This window comes from Littorina saxatilis, linkage group LG6, assembly GCF_037325665.1.
Source record: "Littorina saxatilis isolate snail1 linkage group LG6, US_GU_Lsax_2.0, whole genome shotgun sequence".
In the NCBI taxonomy this organism is placed as follows: Eukaryota; Metazoa; Mollusca; class Gastropoda; order Littorinimorpha; family Littorinidae; genus Littorina; species Littorina saxatilis.
Window position 1 is genome coordinate 23,964,766 of NC_090250.1, and position 18,192 is coordinate 23,982,957.

Here is an 18,192-nt window from a genome sequence, read left to right on the forward strand (position 1 = left end):
CTAATCGGGAGGTCGTGAGTTCGACTCCCGGTCGCTGCCGCCTGGTGGGTTAAGAGTGGAGATTTTTCCGATCTCCCAGGTCAACTTATGTGCAGACCTGCTAGTGACTTAACCCCCTTCGTGTGTACACGCAAACACAAGACCAAGTGCACACGGAAAAGATCCTGTAATCCATGTCAGAGTTCGGTGGGTTATAGAAACACAAAAATACCCAGCATGACTCCCCCGAAATCGGCGTATGCTGCCAGATTGGCGGGGTAAAAACGGTCATACACGTAAAAATCGACTCGTGCTAAAAATATGAGTGAACGTGGGAGTCTAAGCCCATGAACAAAGAAGAAGAAGAAGAAGAAATTCCAAAATGTCTCTGATTTGCACATGGAACGCATCCTGGTATTTGCTTCTTCAGCCATAGCTAAATCCAAACTTAAATCAAACAGCCCTATCATTAGACTTACCTCATTGCATGCGTTGTTTCTCGCCTTGAGCATTTTAAACATTGAAGCCGATTGGCAAACAACACAACACTCACCAAGAAGTCCGTCCGGTCAAAACGCGTTAACAATCGTGAGCACATGAATCATGAATGTTCCGACTTGTGCTTTTTGTACACGCGATTGATTTCTGCATCTGTCCTTGCTTTGCTGGTTTATGTTTCCCTTTTTCGAAGTCCTGTCTTTTTCTCTCTGTCCGTATGTCTGTCTTTGTGAGTCCCCGTGTGTGCTCTCTCTCTCTCTCTCTCTCTCTCTCTCTCTCTCTCTCTCTCTCTCTCTCTCTCTCTCTCTCTCTCTCTCTGTCGCTGTCTCTGTCTCTCTCTCTCTGTCTGTCTGTCTGTCTGTCTCTGTCTCTCTGTCTCTGTCTCTCTCTCTCTGTCTCTCTCTCTCTCTCTCTCTCTCTCTCTCTCTCTCTCTCTCTCTCTCTCACACACACATTAGTTCTAGTCTCTGTTTTGTTGGTTTTACTTTTCCCTTTTTCAAAAGTCCTATCTTTTTGTGTCTGTCTTTATATCTGTATGTCTGTTTCTTTGTGTGTGATTCGATCTCTCTTCCTCGCAGTGTTTACGATTGGGGAAAGCCATAGGGGACACAAAGGAATGCCTTACGCTTCGGAATATTGCCGACACTTTTTTTTTTACTATTTCGGTAACTTTGACGACTAATACAATCCCAGCAAAAGCCTTGCATCGTGTTGACTATCGCCTCGATAATAACAGAATTGAGAGAGTTCAAAAACCTGGTAAGCGATCAGAGGCCTGAGATGCGTTAGTCTTGCCTCGATTAGTAATAATAAAAATAAGATTGCGTCAAACTCAGTGGGTGGAAACGATGTGGTGTGAAATGTTTGCAGGGTCCCGATGTTATGACACATTAAGGTAGCTTTGAACCTACACGTATGTGGGATTTTCCGGACTGGTTCACAGTTTCGACACTCAAAGCCTTTCTGTGACAGTCCAAATGGAATTCAGCAGAAGGATTGTTATCACTTGAATCACTGCTGGCTGCAGTTTGTTTAACGGAATCATTGAATTTATGTTTAACTTCTAAGGATCATTGTGTTCATCACGAAACGACGTTCATTTGCATCAAAATCGACAGGTCAACTAAAGCATAAACATCTTTTTCGTAATTTGTTTTGTCAGTGTATTGTTTTATTATTTTGTTTAATAAAAGTGATTTCTGCTTCTGTTTCCGTTCACTTATACTCTAGTGGTATGTGACTTTTATTACTTTAAGAAGAAGAAAAAAAACAGGAATATTTTAAATAATGTGAGACCTAATTCAGTCTAAGGTTCCTTCTCATGTCTGACTTTATTGTTGATTATCAGATATTCGTCCAGGTGCTTTTACATGCACGGGATAAGCAGCATCTGTTCCTTTCATCCAAATTCGCTGTGTTGCTGCTTCTTGCCCAGAGTTTGAAATATTTGCTAATCCATTCTCTCGTTTCTGATACCTATGTTAATCTGTGAAATTAATTCAGCGCGGGGCGGGGATGTAGCTCAGTCGGTAGCGCGCTGAATTTGTATCCAGTTGGCCGCTGTCAGCGTGAGTTCGTCCCCACGTTCGGCGAGAGATTTATTTCTCAGAGTCAACTTTGTGCACATGCAGACTCTCCTCGGTGTCCGAACACCCCCGTGTGTACACGCAAGCACAAGACCAAGTGCGCACGAAAAAGATCCTGTAATTAATGTCAGAGTTCGGTGGGTTATAGAAACACGAAAATACCCAGCATGCTTCCTCCGAAAACGGCGTATGGCTGCCTAATTGGCGGGGTAAAAAACGGTCATACACGTAAAATTCCACTCGTGCAACAAAAAAAAACCACGAGTGTACGTGGGAGTTTCAGCCCACGAACGCAGAAGAAGATGAAGAATTCAGCGTAAACATTCTTAGTCTCTCCCGCAGTGGGGCACTGCGGTTATGAAATTAAAGGCCCCTCCTGTTTTTGGAACCGCAGGAGCTTTCTAGTTTGCTGTTAGGTAGATTTTTGGTTCCTCTTTCCTGTCATGATCTCTTTTTCTTCATGAATTCTTTTCTTTTTTCTGCCTTCTTGCTCATTCACCTGTATTTTTTCCAAAAATCTCTTCTCTTGCCGCTTGTCTCGCGATTCATGTATAGTTTAATCTGTTAGTGTTCTGATGTAAGTCCAGCAGTAGATAGGTTAAGCCTATTTTAACATACTGGAAACTGGTAATCTTCCAGTAGGTATTAATTTAGTTTTACTAAAGCCTGCTGGGACACAAGTAATGGGTTAGTGCATTTGTAAACAGGAATCGCTTGACAAGTGGCCCCCTTCATCCCCCCCTTCCTCGTCCTGATATGGCTCTGCGTAGTCGGCTGGACGTTAAGCAACAAATAAACAAACAAACAAAAATTCTTAGTCTCAGTACAGAAAGCATCCAGGCGGTTGATTTTTCGGTATGTGAGCAAGTGGAAGAATTTTGTATGCAAAAGCCTGGATATAGATAGGCTTAGGTGCTCGTCTACATGTTGCCATACACGGTAAGGTAGGTGTCGTTAATGAGAAGCCGGCAATTTCGCATCCATGAGAGGCTGAGGACACATATACGACAATTCTCTTAATATTCGAGGATCTTGCTTAAAACATCTTGGTAGACGCATGCAGAGTTTCTTTCGATGAAAACAGTCCTATTTACAGTATAATTCCTGCTAACAGACTTCTTTGACTTCCGTCCTCGCCCCGCCCCCATACCCGCTCCTTTCGTTTCAGTGAAACTGAGTTGTCGGTATTACATCCTCCGCGCAACATTCTCTCTCTCTCTCTCTCTCTCTCTCTCTCTCTCTCTCTCTCTCTCTCTCTCTCTCTCTCTCTCTCTCTCTCTCTCTCTCCCCCTCTCTCTCTCTCTCTCCGACTCTCTCTCTCCGACTCTCTCTCTCCAGTCTCTCTTTCTCTCTTTCTCTCTCCGTGTGTGTGTGTGTGTGTGTGTGTGTGTGTGTGTGTGTGTGTGTGTGTGTGTGTGTGTGTGTGTGTGTGTGTTGCAAGTCGGTGCAACCATCTGCTGTTCATTATCACGGTGAGACGGTGTGAGCATGACTGTGTCGGGTGCAGCAGCCGTTGTGCTCTGTGGGCTGGGTCACCGGGAACTCCCCCGCCTTCCTCTTCGTCAGTTGCTGCGGCCTTGTTTGTTTGTGAAAGCAAAGCCGGGACCAGACGTTTATTTCCTCCTGCAGGGGACTTTTTTTTTTTTACGCCATGCAGAAACAAATTATACAGACAGCCTGCCTTCTAATTTTTCTAGCACTGTTCCAGTTGTACACCAGAGACATCCAGATTTGCCTTCGTCAAAAGTTCGTGAGTTCCGATCTTCGCGAGTTTGTTGAAGTGGTGTCGTCACATCCCGTCACGGTCACCACTTTCCAATTTCGGTCCAGATCTACGCGAAGTTCTTCGTGCGCGTTCGTCTGTTTTTCGAAACAGTGATGACGAGTCTAGTAGTGTTATATATGACGAGTCTTTTTTATCGGAATATTCCAGACATCTGAATATGCTGGGTACACAAGCAACACTGAAAAAAAAATTCGATTTTCAGATTCATTCCTGTAAAATCTCCCAACTCTAAAACAAATAGGCACAAAGTTAAAAATAGAGAGGAAATCCCCACCACCGACGAATGTTCGTCTGACGAAGGTTGAATCTGGATGTCCCTACTATCAGCGCTCTGAGCAGGGGTATACGCGCTTTAGAAATAAATGATTATGCATTATTTTAATCGCTTGGAAATGATTTTCTCAATGTCAGCGTTGTTCACTCAAGCATGTCGAGTAAAGGAATCTTCTCCCAAGTCTGCCACTGTAGTTTACTTTCGGGCAGCAGCGTTGAATTTCGTAATAGATAAATTTGACGTGACCTTGGCCATCGCCAGCAAACTCAACAAAGGTTAGCTACACCTGACAGCAACAGAAGAAGAGGAAGGAGAAGAGAGATGGGGAACGGTGGAGGAGGAGGAAAACAACGATGATTTGTTTGTTTGTTAGTTTGATGGGTTTCTTGTTGTTTCTTTTCTCTCGAGAATGCAAGGGGTCAGCGTCGATGTTATTCTCTGTTTTGTTCTCGGCCTAGTCTTTAAAAGGAATATTTACATTTAAGACGTACTACTGTAAAAGCTGGACGGTCCCTTAAAACTCAGATTCTTTTATGGTCGGTGCTTTCAATTTTGAAGTAAATCTTGATCTCTGTCAGAAAGGTTAAAAGCTTGTCCTTGGGAACGTGCTGGAAGCAGCAATGAAGAAAGGGAAGGGAAAGAGATCAACAGGGAGAACAAGAGGAGAACATACGAGAAAGAAGTACATACAGGCATGAGACCAAGGGTAGGGCGGATAGTGGCGAGAGGTGAAGGGACGGGGAATGTTTGCAGTACCGTGAGCCGGGCTGGGAGCAGTGCCCGCCAATGTTTAGCTCAGGCACCGTCGCGGCAGACGCGCCTTAGTTCTAGGCAGGAAAATGCAGCGCGCTATTCTAGCCCATCTGGCCAACTGTCGTCCTCGTCTGTAAGGCAGACTGGTACCAAGAGGTGTAAGTTACACCCGCCTTCAGGCTCAGGCATTTTCAATCGCTCGACTCAAGACTACATACGGGGTAGGGGACCGTTATACCGCAGTGAGTTTGAGGGCGAGTCAGTGGTTCGCTGGAACCAGTGATTTAACATAATTGATGAGAGGCCAGGTGCTACCGGAATAAAGTGTAAATAGTGACAGCACTATAACCCCCTGCATGCCTAACAGCATAGCCACCCTTGTGAGACACTCATCCAAAAGTGAGTGGTTATAAGTAGACGGGAACGGCTTCGTGGCACTTGACATCGAATCAGCCAGAAGTGACTGCAAAGCATTGGTCAGTACTGGCGGCAATCTGTACATATAGGGTGAAAGCTACCCCCGAAACATCTTGATAAGTAGAGATGAAGGATGAGCCGAAGCGAGGTGCAGTAACACGGACCTGGATCGATGTTTATCTTGACGAATTTGCAATGGTCGCTCAATCTCCATTTCAGTGTAAATTTAAGACGGTGGAATCAACAAAGACTGTACCGTGCAGCCTACGGTAGGAAAGCAACAACAACAACAACACGTGGCAACAACAACAACAACAGTAACAGTGACAGCAACACTGAGTAACAACAACAACCCGAAACCTATAAGCATTTCGTATAAAACATAACCAAATAAATCAACCTGAGAGCACATAAAACTGACAATTAAGCTCGTGGATACAAAAAAAACGGGGGGGGGGGGGGGGGGACAGATCAGGAAATACATAGGGACTCATAACAGACACTGAACACAATGCTCGGTCGTTCCAACTCGATGTCCTTGAAAGACCTGGGTGCAAATAACTTGAAACCCCTCAAGCTGATAAGCTCATAGTGTTGTTCCTGCTAAATCTCAAAGTCGGATTTATGCATTACAAAAGCATAGAGAACACAAGGTGCTGTGGAGTCGATGATAAATCCGGCATCATCGCACCCTGAAGTTTCTTGAGGCAACGTGCTGCGTGCCAATCAATGATAACATCTGCGAAACTAGAGCAGCCTGGAAAACAAAAAAGCAAATTCGCTAACAGAGAGTGCGTGCTCGCTAAGAAGCCTGGTTTACCCTTCTGAGATGATTTTTTTTTTTTTTTTTGGGGGGGGGGGTGTAGGTGTGGAGAAATCAGAAGGGTTCTGCCAGGTTTTGTTGTTAAAGTTTTGGGACCATGCTGCCCTTTCCTTATTTCCGCTCCTTACTCTTCGTTTTTTTTGAGTCACTTGAGAAAAAGTGACTCTATGTAATCGGTCAGTGTTAGTCTGTCCGGCCGGCCGGCCGGCCGTCCGTAGACACCACCTTAACGTTGGACTTTTCTCGGAAACTATCAAAGCGATCCGGCTCATATTTTGTTTAGTCGTGACCTCCAATGACCTCTACACTTTAACGATGGTTTCGTTGACCTTTGACCTTTTTCAAGGTCACAGGTCAGCGTCAAAGGAAAAATTAGACATTTTATATCTTTGACAAAGTTCATCGGATGTGATTGAAACTTTGTAGGATTATTCTTTACATCAAAGTATTTACATCTGTAGCCTTTTACGAACGTTATCAGAAAAACAAGGGAGATAACTAGCCTTTTCTGTTCGGCAACACACAACTTAACGTTGGGCTTTTCTCGGAAACTATAAAAGTGACCGGGCTCAAATTTTATGTGAACGTGACTCCCAGTGACCTCTACACTTTGACGTCTGCTTTGGTGACCTTTGACCTTTTTCAAGGTCACAGGTATGTCTTGAAGGAAAAAAATTGAAATATCATATCTCTGAAACTATTCATCGGATTTGATTCAAACTTTATAGGATTATTCTTTACATCAAATTATTTACATCTGTATTGTGTTGTGAATAGCAATTTCTTCCTGTCCATCTGATGCCTCATATAATATTCAGAACTGCGAAAGTGACTCGATCGAGCGTTTGCTCTTCTTGTTCTTTTCTTTTTCATTCATGCTTTTAAAAAAAAAGAAGATTTAGAGATACTTTTTCGCTCTGGATTTTGTATAGTACTAACAAGTTATGAAGGAGAACAGGCCGATTTTAGACCTTCTGTCTTCTTTCTTTCTTCCACTGCGGTGAACAGCAAACATGACAGATGAACTGCAATGGGCTACTTTAAAGGCCTTTTCGTCTTTTCGTCTTTTGTTCCATCTTTGTTTTTCTCTATTGAACTCAAACGGCATCTGGAATTAAATCGTCAGATTCCAGCCTCTGAATTCTTCTATTTTTCTGTCTGTCATGTTATGCTTTTTTTTCTTTCTTTGTCTTCTTTTCTTGTAGTTTGTTTGTGTTTCTTCTTTGTGAGCTTTCTATCTTCTTCATCTTCTTTAATCTTCCCCCATTGTGTTACCCGTTTCTCATGGATCTAGTTTTTACTCCTTCTTCGAAAATCGTCTACTCGACCAAAACAAACTAACAAACAAACAAAACCCACTGCTTCTTCAGCGTTTTCGAGAACGTATTCTCCAAATTACCCGTCCTCTTCTTTTTTCTTTGTCTTTTTCTATTTTTTCTCATGTTTTCTTTTTTTCTTTAACTTTTTCCTGACTCCTGCTTCTTTTCCTGTGTGAAGAGAAGTGAAAAAGACAGAAGCGGCACTAGCTAACTTGGGACACATTTCACTCAGCATTGCGGCGTGGCAGTGGCAGTGAAAGTTTGGAAAATAGGTTCCATCCCCATCTCCGCCCCCCCCCCCCCTCCCCACAACAACAAATTGCTTCCCCTGCCAAGACGCGCCAAAAGACGAGTAGAGAGGGGTGGATGGAGGGGTGTTCGGAGAAGAAAAAGAGGAGAAAAATGGGGTGGATGCAAAAGAGGTGTGGAGAGGGGTGGATGGAGGGGTGGACGGAGGAAAAAGAGGAGGCTGTAAACACTGGGCGGTTTTGTTGAGCTCAGTGTTTGTAAATAACATAAGAATGGATGGCATGGTACCGGTATGAGCCCGTTTCGGATTCTCGTAACTTCTGTCTGTCTGTCTCTCTCTCACACACACACACGCACTCACGCGCGCACACACACACGCACACACACACACACACACACACACACACACACACACACACACCTTTCATATACAGACCCCTCACCCCCAGACTCTCTCTCTCTCTCTCTCTCTCTCTCTCTCTCTCTCTCTCTCTCTCTCTCTCTAACCACATGAGTCTTCACCCTAAAAAGACCAAAATAATACATGTTAATAACAACAAGACAAAAGAGACAAAACATACGAAACAATCCTCATTCCATATTAATTGGTAACGACGCAATAGAGGAGGTAGGAGATCATAAAGTTTTGGGAGTAAATATCGATAATAATTTGTCTTGGGCCCATCATGTTCGGTCGGTATGTAAAACAATGTCCAGAAAAATATATCAGTTAAATAGAATTAAACACTTTCTAGATCAGCACTCAAGGTTATTATACTTTAACGCATATATACAAACCATCACAGATTATTGTTCAACCATCTGGGACTCTGCCAGTGCTAATATTTTAAAACCATTGTATAGTTTACATAGGCGAGCGCTGAAACTAATTTTACTGAAACAATCCAGTCTTGTATTTGATGATTATAAGAAACTTAAGATTCTCCCACTAAAAGAAAGATTTAAAGTAAATGAAGGCGTGCTCCTTCACAAAATACTTTCCGGCCGTGCACCACGAACTTTCGTTGCAAACTTTTTTTTCAAACCAAACCGAAAGTTTAACGTCCCAATTCCAAGGATAGATCTCTTCAAATCAAGCTTAGCCTATTCTGGTAGCGTCCTGTGGAATTCTCTCCCGGAATTTGTGAGAGTCCCAATGAGTCTCAATACTTTCAAAAAACACCTTTCACTGTATTTAATGTTAAATTACGAAAAATCACAGTGATGGAAGACTTCGTTTGGTTATATTTTCATTTGTCCAAAGCATCAGTGTTCATTATATCCACACAAAAACACTCAAAGCTTTAATAACACATTTACTCATGCATGTGTATTCAGCATTGTTTTCACTACGTTACATATATGACGCTTTATATTTGTGTATAATATGTAATGTGTAAATATTCATATGTTGTTGTTTTTCTCTACCTTTTTTTCCACGTTAATATCCGTGTAAATATGTGATTAGATTAGTCCCCTCTCTGGGCGAGGGCTGGTTGAAAAAAAGCTCGTTGTATTGCTTATGCCACAACCCTCGAAAAATAAAATTTGATTTGATTTGATTTGATCTCTCTCTCTCTCTCTCTCTCTCTCTCTCTCTCTCTCTCTCTCTCTCTCTCTCTCTCTCTCTCTCTCTCTCTCTCTCTCTCTCTAATGCACTTATGTACATAAACTTATACTATATTTCACTAATTATGTATTCATGTAGTAGTAGTCATCATAAGGCCAGATGCAAAAAAGTATACCTATCAGTGCTTATTCTGTTACCCTCGTAAAATAAAGAATTAGGGCACATGGTAAAGCGCGTAAAAGAAGGCCAAACTGAAAACTGGGGAGTACGTGCTGGCGGGAAAATAGAGGAAGTGAAGCGCTGTCAACGATATTCCAGCGTAGCAGCAAAGAGGGTTGAGAAGTAAAGATCTTTGGCGCTTTCAGAAGTGGTTCCGATCTGTTTGTTGTGGCTTTACTCTGGGGCTGGGTGGGTGTTTCTGGGTGTGTGTGCCGCTCTCACGATAGACCCAGTCTCTGTGTGTATGCCTGTGTCTGCGCGGGAGTAGACTTCACCTCGGGGTCAGTGCTGGCTTGACCTTTTCAGTCTGCTTATCTTGTGTGGGAGAGGAAGTGGTCAGTTATCCACTCGCCGTGATGTTCGTGTGATGTGTGATTCCGGAAATGAGACAGGAAATGGTCAGTAATTCATTGACTTGTGTGTGCGCAACTAGGCCATAAGGATTGTTCACGACTGAATTGACCTTCTGCATTATGCTGTTATTGACATACTGTGAGTATAATATATTTGGATATCTGCAGCTGCGTAGCTCTCATGAGACAAGACATTGTTTCTATAGGTGCAGAATCACATTCTAATTTCGAGCAAAATGAAAATGCACACCACATGGCAGTGTTTTGTGTGTATTTTATAACTTGAACTGTGCAAAAAAAAATAAAGCGGAGTCACTGGACAGTGATAACGAGTGTGCATTTTTTCAGAAACAGCAGAGAAAACAGACGTAGTTCAAATATTGTGACAATTTCTTATCTAATACATGTGGATTGAAGGTTCAAGTAGGCCGGTAAAATGTTTACATTTTTCGAAACATTTTGGGGATAAAATTAACGTGATGCCAAAAGAATGACACTTTATCTGACCCGTGCATATTAGCTTCAAGTTGGTAGGTTTAATTTGTATGAACATATGAGGGCAAAAAACTGATATTGTACACACATTGTGACACTTTCTCCGATATATCAGTGGATTACCCCCCGCGGGTTAGGGGGAGTCCCATATTGGTTGGGACTGGAAAGAATTTACCCGATGCTAACCAGCATGTCGTAAGAGGCGACTAACGGTTCTGTTTCTTCTCTTCTTTTGTCTTATTTCTGCCTTACCAGTCCTTTCACCTATATTTCCTTCCAAGAAAACTCTCCCTACTATTCCCTGCAGTTTTCCAATTCTTTTCTTGTTGTCTTATTTCTACCTGACTGGATCCATCACCTTTATTTCACTTACCAAAAGTCTTCTTTTCCACATCCTTATTTCTCTGCACCCCGCATGTCGTATGAGACGACTAACGGATTCTGTTTCTCCTTTAACCCTTGTTGAGTGGTTCTTGTATAGAATATAGTCAATGTTTGTAAAGATTTTTAGTCAAGCAGTATGTAAGAAATGTTTAGTCCTTTGTACTGGAAACTTGCATTCTCCCAGTAAGGTCATATATTGTACTACGTTGCAAGCCCCTGGAGCAATTTTTTGATTAGTGCTTTTGTGAACAAGAAACACTTAACAAGTGGCTCTATCCCATCTCCCCCCTTTCCCCTATCCCATCTCCCCCCTTTCCCTCGTCGCGATATAACCTTCGTGGTTGAAAACGACGTTAAACACCAAATAAAGAAAGAAAGTGGACTGAAGGTTCGGGTATGGAAAGATGATCTTAATTTCTAATCTGTGTCCATGTGACCTTGAAAAGCAATTGACGTATGAGTTGTTTGGTTTACCAAGCTGCACTCGCGCGACGTGAACAGTCTTCGTCTAATAATATCAGACTGTGAAAGATCATTCTACAAAAGCTTCAATGCGGTGTTATGTGTTTTTTAAACTAAAAACAAAACCATGTATGCAGACAGACTTGTAACTAAAAGTTTAACAGATAGAGACTGGATCGATCAGCAAATCTCAAAACTATCCTCGGCGGAATAACATATCTGTCGTTATCTTCTCCCTGTGGTTTTTTTCACAACATATTAATTTTAGATATTCATGTGTATATATCTATATATATATATACGACTAGTGTCTGTGTGTCTGTCTGTCTGTCTGTCTGTGTGTCTGTGCGCGATGCGCGGCCAAGGTTCTCGATGGATCTGTTTCAAATTTGGTGATCATATTCAGGTACACCCTGGACACAACCTGGTCGATGAGATATTTCAACACGTGCTCTCAGCGCGCAGCGCTGTGCGCGTTGAACCGATTTTGTTTTTTTTTGGTCTGGATCCACTACCAGTAACTCTTCCTTATCTTCTCCAGTGTTTTCAGCCGCGATTATCTCCTTTCCTCCGTGTAGCGTCAATCCATATTCCCGTTACTACGTTACTATTTTTAGAAGGTCACTGCACGTTACTATTTTTAGAAGGTCTCCAGTGTTTTGCGCGTTTATCTCCTTTCCTTCGTGAGCCGGCGAAGCCGGCGTACACCCGCTAAAGCCGGGTCCCAGGCCCAGCCTGGTATTCGGCTCTACTTCTTCTAGTATATATATATGTGCATTGGAAAATGTGTCTACAGCATGCAATGATATAAACACACATCAAAATACATGACATGTACATTGATCAGGTTTTCCCCTTTATCAAAAAGTATTCATTTCAATAACAATGCACGACAATCAATTATATTTCTTCCTCTTTGTTTTTCTTGATTATTTTTTATATAAAAAAAATCCTTAATTTTTATTTATTTTTTAAATTTTGTTATTGTATGGTTGGGAAGGCAGCGTGCCCTCTTAATCAATATAAAAAATTTATATATTAGGCTATATGGACAGACTTGGTGTCTCTATTTTCCATTGTACATGAGACTAGAACAAACATAGAACCTCAACAACAACAACTGAATGTTTACTTATGTCACGAGGTCTTACATTACATTGATGGACAGGTGTCAACATTTGCGGCATCACTATTGTCATTGTCCCATTTCCCACACACACTCACACACTCACACACACACACACACACACACTCACACACACACACACACACAACCACGCGTGCGCACACACACACACATTTAAATATTTTCATTTACAAAATACTGAAACGTCTAGACCCTAATACATATCCTAACATCACATAAATTTTATCTTCTCCATGTTCGTACGTTGATAAAACTCCCAATCACAATTGAGGTGAAAAAGAGAGGGAGAAAAAAACCCACCCACAAAACATCAGAAAAAAAGACGACAAAAAGTAAACAAAGTGTAATAAGTGTGTTCATGTTACACCGCGGGAGTTGTTGTGTGGAGTGGAGAAAGTGTGTCCAAAGCAGTGACTGATAAGCAGAACGACATCTTGACTTCATTCAGTGTGGCAAAAAATGTATCGCTTTGGCGTGGGAAAAACGTATGAGAGCAGCTCGTTGAAGGTAATTGAAGCTTATGTTGCGTAAGTGAGGATGTGTGTGTGTGTGTGTGTGTGTGTGTGTGTGTGTGGTTCATCTCACTCTTTTCTCTTTCTGTTTTTGTCTAGTTTCCTTCTCTCTCACTCACTCCCTCCCTCTATCTCTCTCCCTATCTCTCTCCCCCTCATTCTCTCTCCCTCCCTCTCCCTTTCTCTCTCTCCCTCTCTCTCTCCCTCCCTCCCTCTCTCTCTCTCCCTCTCTCTCTCTCTTACCCTCTCTGCCTCTTCTCTCTGACTCTGTCTCTCCCCCGATCTCTCCATTTCTCTCTCTGGCGCGTATTTTTCACAATACCCTCACCATCTCCTTTTCCCATACTACCCCCATGTCTGATGGTGTAACAGAAGTGTTCGCTGATCACCTGACCCAGCAAAGCAAATCAAGAGGGGTTATTTTCTCACACTGCAATTGAAGTAGAGACAGGTGCAATGCTGTCTTTTGAACTTCTCTTGGAACCTTATGACCAACGACTCGTAGTAATTTACAGAAGTGAATGGTGAGCTGCAAGTGTTTTACATACGATTTATGGCTGTTTGTGCATGCTACCTGCAAATCAGTGATATTAAGACCACAGATTTCACACGGTCTTCTCTTGAATTTTCTTGCTTTCCTCTGCTCGTCTTTTTAAAGTTTTCACCTATTTTGGATTGATTGATTGAAGTGCACTGAAGCACGCGTTGCTACCTCATCCTCAGTCAAGAGGTTTACATCCCAGGTATAGGCTAAATAGTAGAGCGCAGCTTTCAAACGGTCTTTTCTTGATTTTCTTTTTTTTCTTTTATTTCACTGATTTGGTTTTTTTTGCCCATCAGTCTTTTCTGTTCAAAAGTTGTTTGTCTTTGTATTGCTGATCTTTTCAGAATTGTTTTTCTTTGCCTATCTTTCCTTAAAAAATTTTTTTTTTACTCATCTTTTCTAACAAAATTCTTTGCTCATCTTTTCTAAATGTCCACTTTCCTGGACTGACTCCAACAAGGTGCTTTCTGTGCACTTCACCACATCGTTTCCACCACCTCTTCCGCCTGGAGAGAAGTCAGTCTGGCGTTTCTTTATGTCACAGACAAAGTAGCAACAGGTGCAACAGTGTTCTCCTTGTACGCCACTGTGATTAGCTACTACTTACATTAGTTACAACTTGTTGCCGTGACTTACTGATCTTTAGCTCATGGCACATGTGTTAACTTCTACTCCAAAAACCAGGCGTTCAGAGTATCCAGAAGCCAGTTCGCGTTTCTTTTCGCCACAGACAGAGTAGCAACAGGTGCAACAGTGTTCTCCTCGTACCCCACTGTGATTAGCTACTACTTACAACTTGTTGCAGTGATTTACTGAGCTTAGGGTCATTCATGGCGCATGTGTTCACTTCTACTCTAAACCTAGGGTTCTAAGTAGCGACAGGTGAAATAGTGTTCTGTTTGTAGCCCCGCTGTGATTAGCAACTACTTACAACTTTTGGCTGTGATTTACTGATATTAGGGTCATAGCACATGTGTTCACTTCTACTCGTAGTACCCGTGGTTCAAAGTAGCGACATGGGCATCCCTACTATGCGTATAATTTTTATGATTAATAACTACTTACAACTTGTTACCGTGATTAACTGATCATAGAGGCACCGTACAATTAAAAAGACGGTTACATTGAACATATTTTGGGAAGACAAAAATATACATGCAAGTGTCTGTCAATGTCCAAAATTCTACTGCACAACAGATCCTATTTGCAGAAGTGAGGATAATAGGTTATTTTGACATAAATAAGACATGTGTTTACATCTGCTGAAGATATTCTACTACTCAGCGTAGACTATCTTTGATTCTACTTCTAAACCTGGAGTGCAATAATGTTCACTTCAATTGTAGCTCCACTGTGATTGACTCGGCAGTTCTGCCTGTTCACCTCACCACACATTTCCACATCCGCCTCGAGTTAAATTGGTATCGCGTTTATTGAAGTCCGTATCGCGTTTATCGAAACGAATCTTTTTTCTGTATTTTTTAAATGTTTTATTCTCACATACAATTGTATTGACAATTTGCTCCCTGTGCACTTTGCTGCGCTAGGACAACTTGACCCGAGCACAAGTCAAAGTGGTTTTGTACAAGGAAGACAAAGTTGCTATTCTTTCAACTTGTTGCTGTAAATTTAGTGTTGAACTTTGGAAATCACGCTGTGCATGTGTTCAAGTAGATGTTCTTATTTTGACAGACGTCAAGTAACTGAACTGAAACATGTGTTGAAGTTTCACTTGTTCTTGTGTTACGTTGACTTAAACTTATTGAAATTAATCTTGTGCTGAAGTTGCACTTTGTCTTGTATTCGTTGACTTAGGGTTACAGACACTTTTGGACCATGCATTGCTTTGACTTCAATTTACAAGGTGTTGGAAGCGTGTTTAGATGAACCCGGGTAAAGAGAGGATCAGCCTGGAGAACAAAACGGGGGTACGGGGGATGGGGGGAAGGGTACGGAGAGATGTATGTATGTATGTATGTATGTATGTATGTATGTATGTATGTATGTATGTATGTATGTATGTATGTATGTATGTATGTATGTATGTATGTATCTATCTATGTATCTATCTATGTATCTATCTATGTATCTATCTATCTATCTATCTTGACTCTGACGCTATATAGTGGTTATGTTGCTAATTTTAGTGTATGTATTTTAATTGATGTCGTTGATTTGTTTTATACATGCGTGTGTTGGGTGTGCTTGGCTGGAGCATAGACCTATATTAGAGGTCCCTGGCTGGAGTGAATGGTTCTAAACCGAAATTGTCAACACGAATTCCCAACCTTGGGCAATAAATATTCTGTATTCTGTCCATCTCTATCTATCTATCTATCTATCTATCTATCTATCTATCTATCTATCTATCTATCTATCTATCTATCTATCTATCTATCTATCTATCTGTCTGTCTGTCTGCGTGTCTGCCTGCCTGCCTGTCTGTCCGGGCTGTCTGAATCTGTATTCATGTGCGTACGTTTGTTTGCGTGTGTGTGAGTTATCGATTCACCCCAAGTCATGTCAGGGTAACGATACGGTCAAGAGATCCTTGTCCTTGCTTTTGGTGTTCGATAAGGGAAAGCAAATTCAGTGTATTTCACGAACAGAACGAAATGGATTTGATTCAAGATAGTGTTGTGTTTATTGTTGTCTACCCATGTTTGCACTGAATGACCTTTGATAGCAGTGCGCATTCGTTCAGTGTCGTCAAAAATGAAGGATGCCCTTCCGCATTTGTTGGTGGTTGCAACGGGATGCCAAGTATCCAGAATAGTAGTTGGCCTGAGCAAGATCAAAATGTGTTTCATAACTTTCCTTATCATTATATCAACCAAACAAACACACCAAAAAACAAACAAACAAACAAACACACAAACAATCAAGCAAACGTACTCACGCACGCACACACACACACACACACACTGACACACTGACACACTGTCATTCTCATAATCTAGTCGCCATAGCTCCTTTTTCCTATTCACAATTGTATTCCCCACGTACACATATTACCGCAAGCCCTAAAGTCCAAGAGTTTATCTTAGGAACTTCACTGAAGTAACTCACCCTCCGGTTGTAACAAACTGAGCTTTGTGCATGAGGGCTGCTTGACCTTGCAGCGATGGTGTTCCGTGTGTTCATAGTGGTGTGTTTCAATCTTCGTCTGTTATAATCACTGTGGTACTGAGTGTGAATGGGGGCGCCTGTGTGTGTGCCGTACGGGTGTATGTGCAATACAACCACTATCGTGCCGCTATCACCTAGACATCAACAACGGAAAAGAACAATTCCTGGACCCGAAGAATCTATCCCATAAAAGTGAAAATTATATGAATAGTTGATGCTCCCACCTCACATACACACACCAAGTTTTGACTTGTTTTGTGATGGATACAACAGACACGTACACCAGAGTGTACACACATAAACAGGAGGGTGGGTATTGGAGTCAGGGGCTTTTATCGTCCCCTGGCTCAAGTCCAAGTTTCAGTCGTCTGGTGTTACTGAAAGTTCTCCCTCTACAACGCTCCATCTTTCCGTCGCTGGCTTCAACACAATTTAGTGAAGATTGTTATCAACGCCTTCTAGATGTTTATCTACCCTTTTTTCTTCGCGGATGGGGTGGGGTAGAGGGGGTGGTGGAGGAGAAGGTGGTTGTGTTGGGGAACGGATGTATAGAGGGGGAGGGGGAAAGACAAAGTGAATTAGGTGAAGGGAGGTGTGGTCTTCAGATCTACATCTACATCCACCATTAGCTGGCATCAACACAGATTGTAGGGATAACTATACTGGCTAGACACGAACGCGGACGCGCCAAGGAGTACAGAAGGAGAGAGAAAAAGAGAGAGAGAGAGAGAGAGAGAGAGAGAGAGAGAGAGAGAGAGAGAGAGAGAGAGAGAGAGAGAGAGAGAAAGTGAGAGAGAGAGTGAGAGAGAGAGAGGGAGAGTGAGAGATAGAGTGCTTTTGATGATGATGATGATGATGATGATGATGATGACGACGATGACGATGATTGATGATGATGACGACGGTGATGATGATGACGACGACGACGACGACTAATGAAGAGGATGAGAACGAGCGGGTCAGAGGATGGGCAGTGAGGATGATGACTGTTGATAATGACGATGGCGTGGCCTCTGTGTTTCAGGCTTCAGGATGTAGCGGGTCAGAAGATGGGCAGTGAGGAGGATGACTGTTGATAATGACGATGGCGTGTCCTCTGTGTTTCAGGCTTCAGGATGTAGCGGGTCAGAAGATGGGCAGTGAGGAGGATGACTGTTGATAATGACGATGGCGTGTCCTCTGTGTTTCAGGCTTCAGGATGTAGCGGGTCAGAGGATGGACAGTGAGGATAATGAGGATAATGACTGTTGATAATGACGATGGCGACGTGTCCTATGTTTATTTTTGAATGTTTTATGTATGTTTTATTACGGACACAAAAGCTCAGCAATGCAATTTCTCTTTTAGAGATTAATAAAGTTATTGTATTGTATTGTATTGTATGGTATTGTTTCAGGCTTTAGGATGTAGCGGGTCAGAGGATGGGCAGTGAGGATGATGAAGTCACAGGGAGAGGTGGACGCCGAGTACCACGATGCACACACCTTCATACAACAAGTCCAGGTGCGTTACTTAGCACACTGTCGGCTACAGTGGAACCCCCATTTTAAGACCTCCCCAAATCTGATATATTCAGGTCTTAAAAAGGAGGGGGTCTTAAAATGGAGGTAAATTTACTGAGGTTATGGACAGTAAATTTGAAAAGTCAAGATCTTAAAAAGGGGAAAGTCTTATAATTATTGAGTGGGGTTGG

At 42.2% G+C, this 18,192-nt stretch overlaps 1 protein-coding gene across 1 annotated transcript in view; it reads left to right on the plus strand.

The window, feature by feature from the left end:
- The window catches only part of LOC138968799 (serine-rich adhesin for platelets-like), a 275,839-nt gene that overhangs the window by 36,722 nt on the left and 220,925 nt on the right, over positions 1 to 18,192 (plus strand). Inside the window, exon 2 of the mRNA XM_070341443.1 lies at positions 17,896 to 18,002. Coding sequence (XP_070197544.1) covers positions 17,934 to 18,002 — 69 coding nt within the window. The 5' untranslated portion in view covers positions 17,896 to 17,933. The remainder of the gene's footprint in view (positions 1 to 17,895; positions 18,003 to 18,192) is intronic.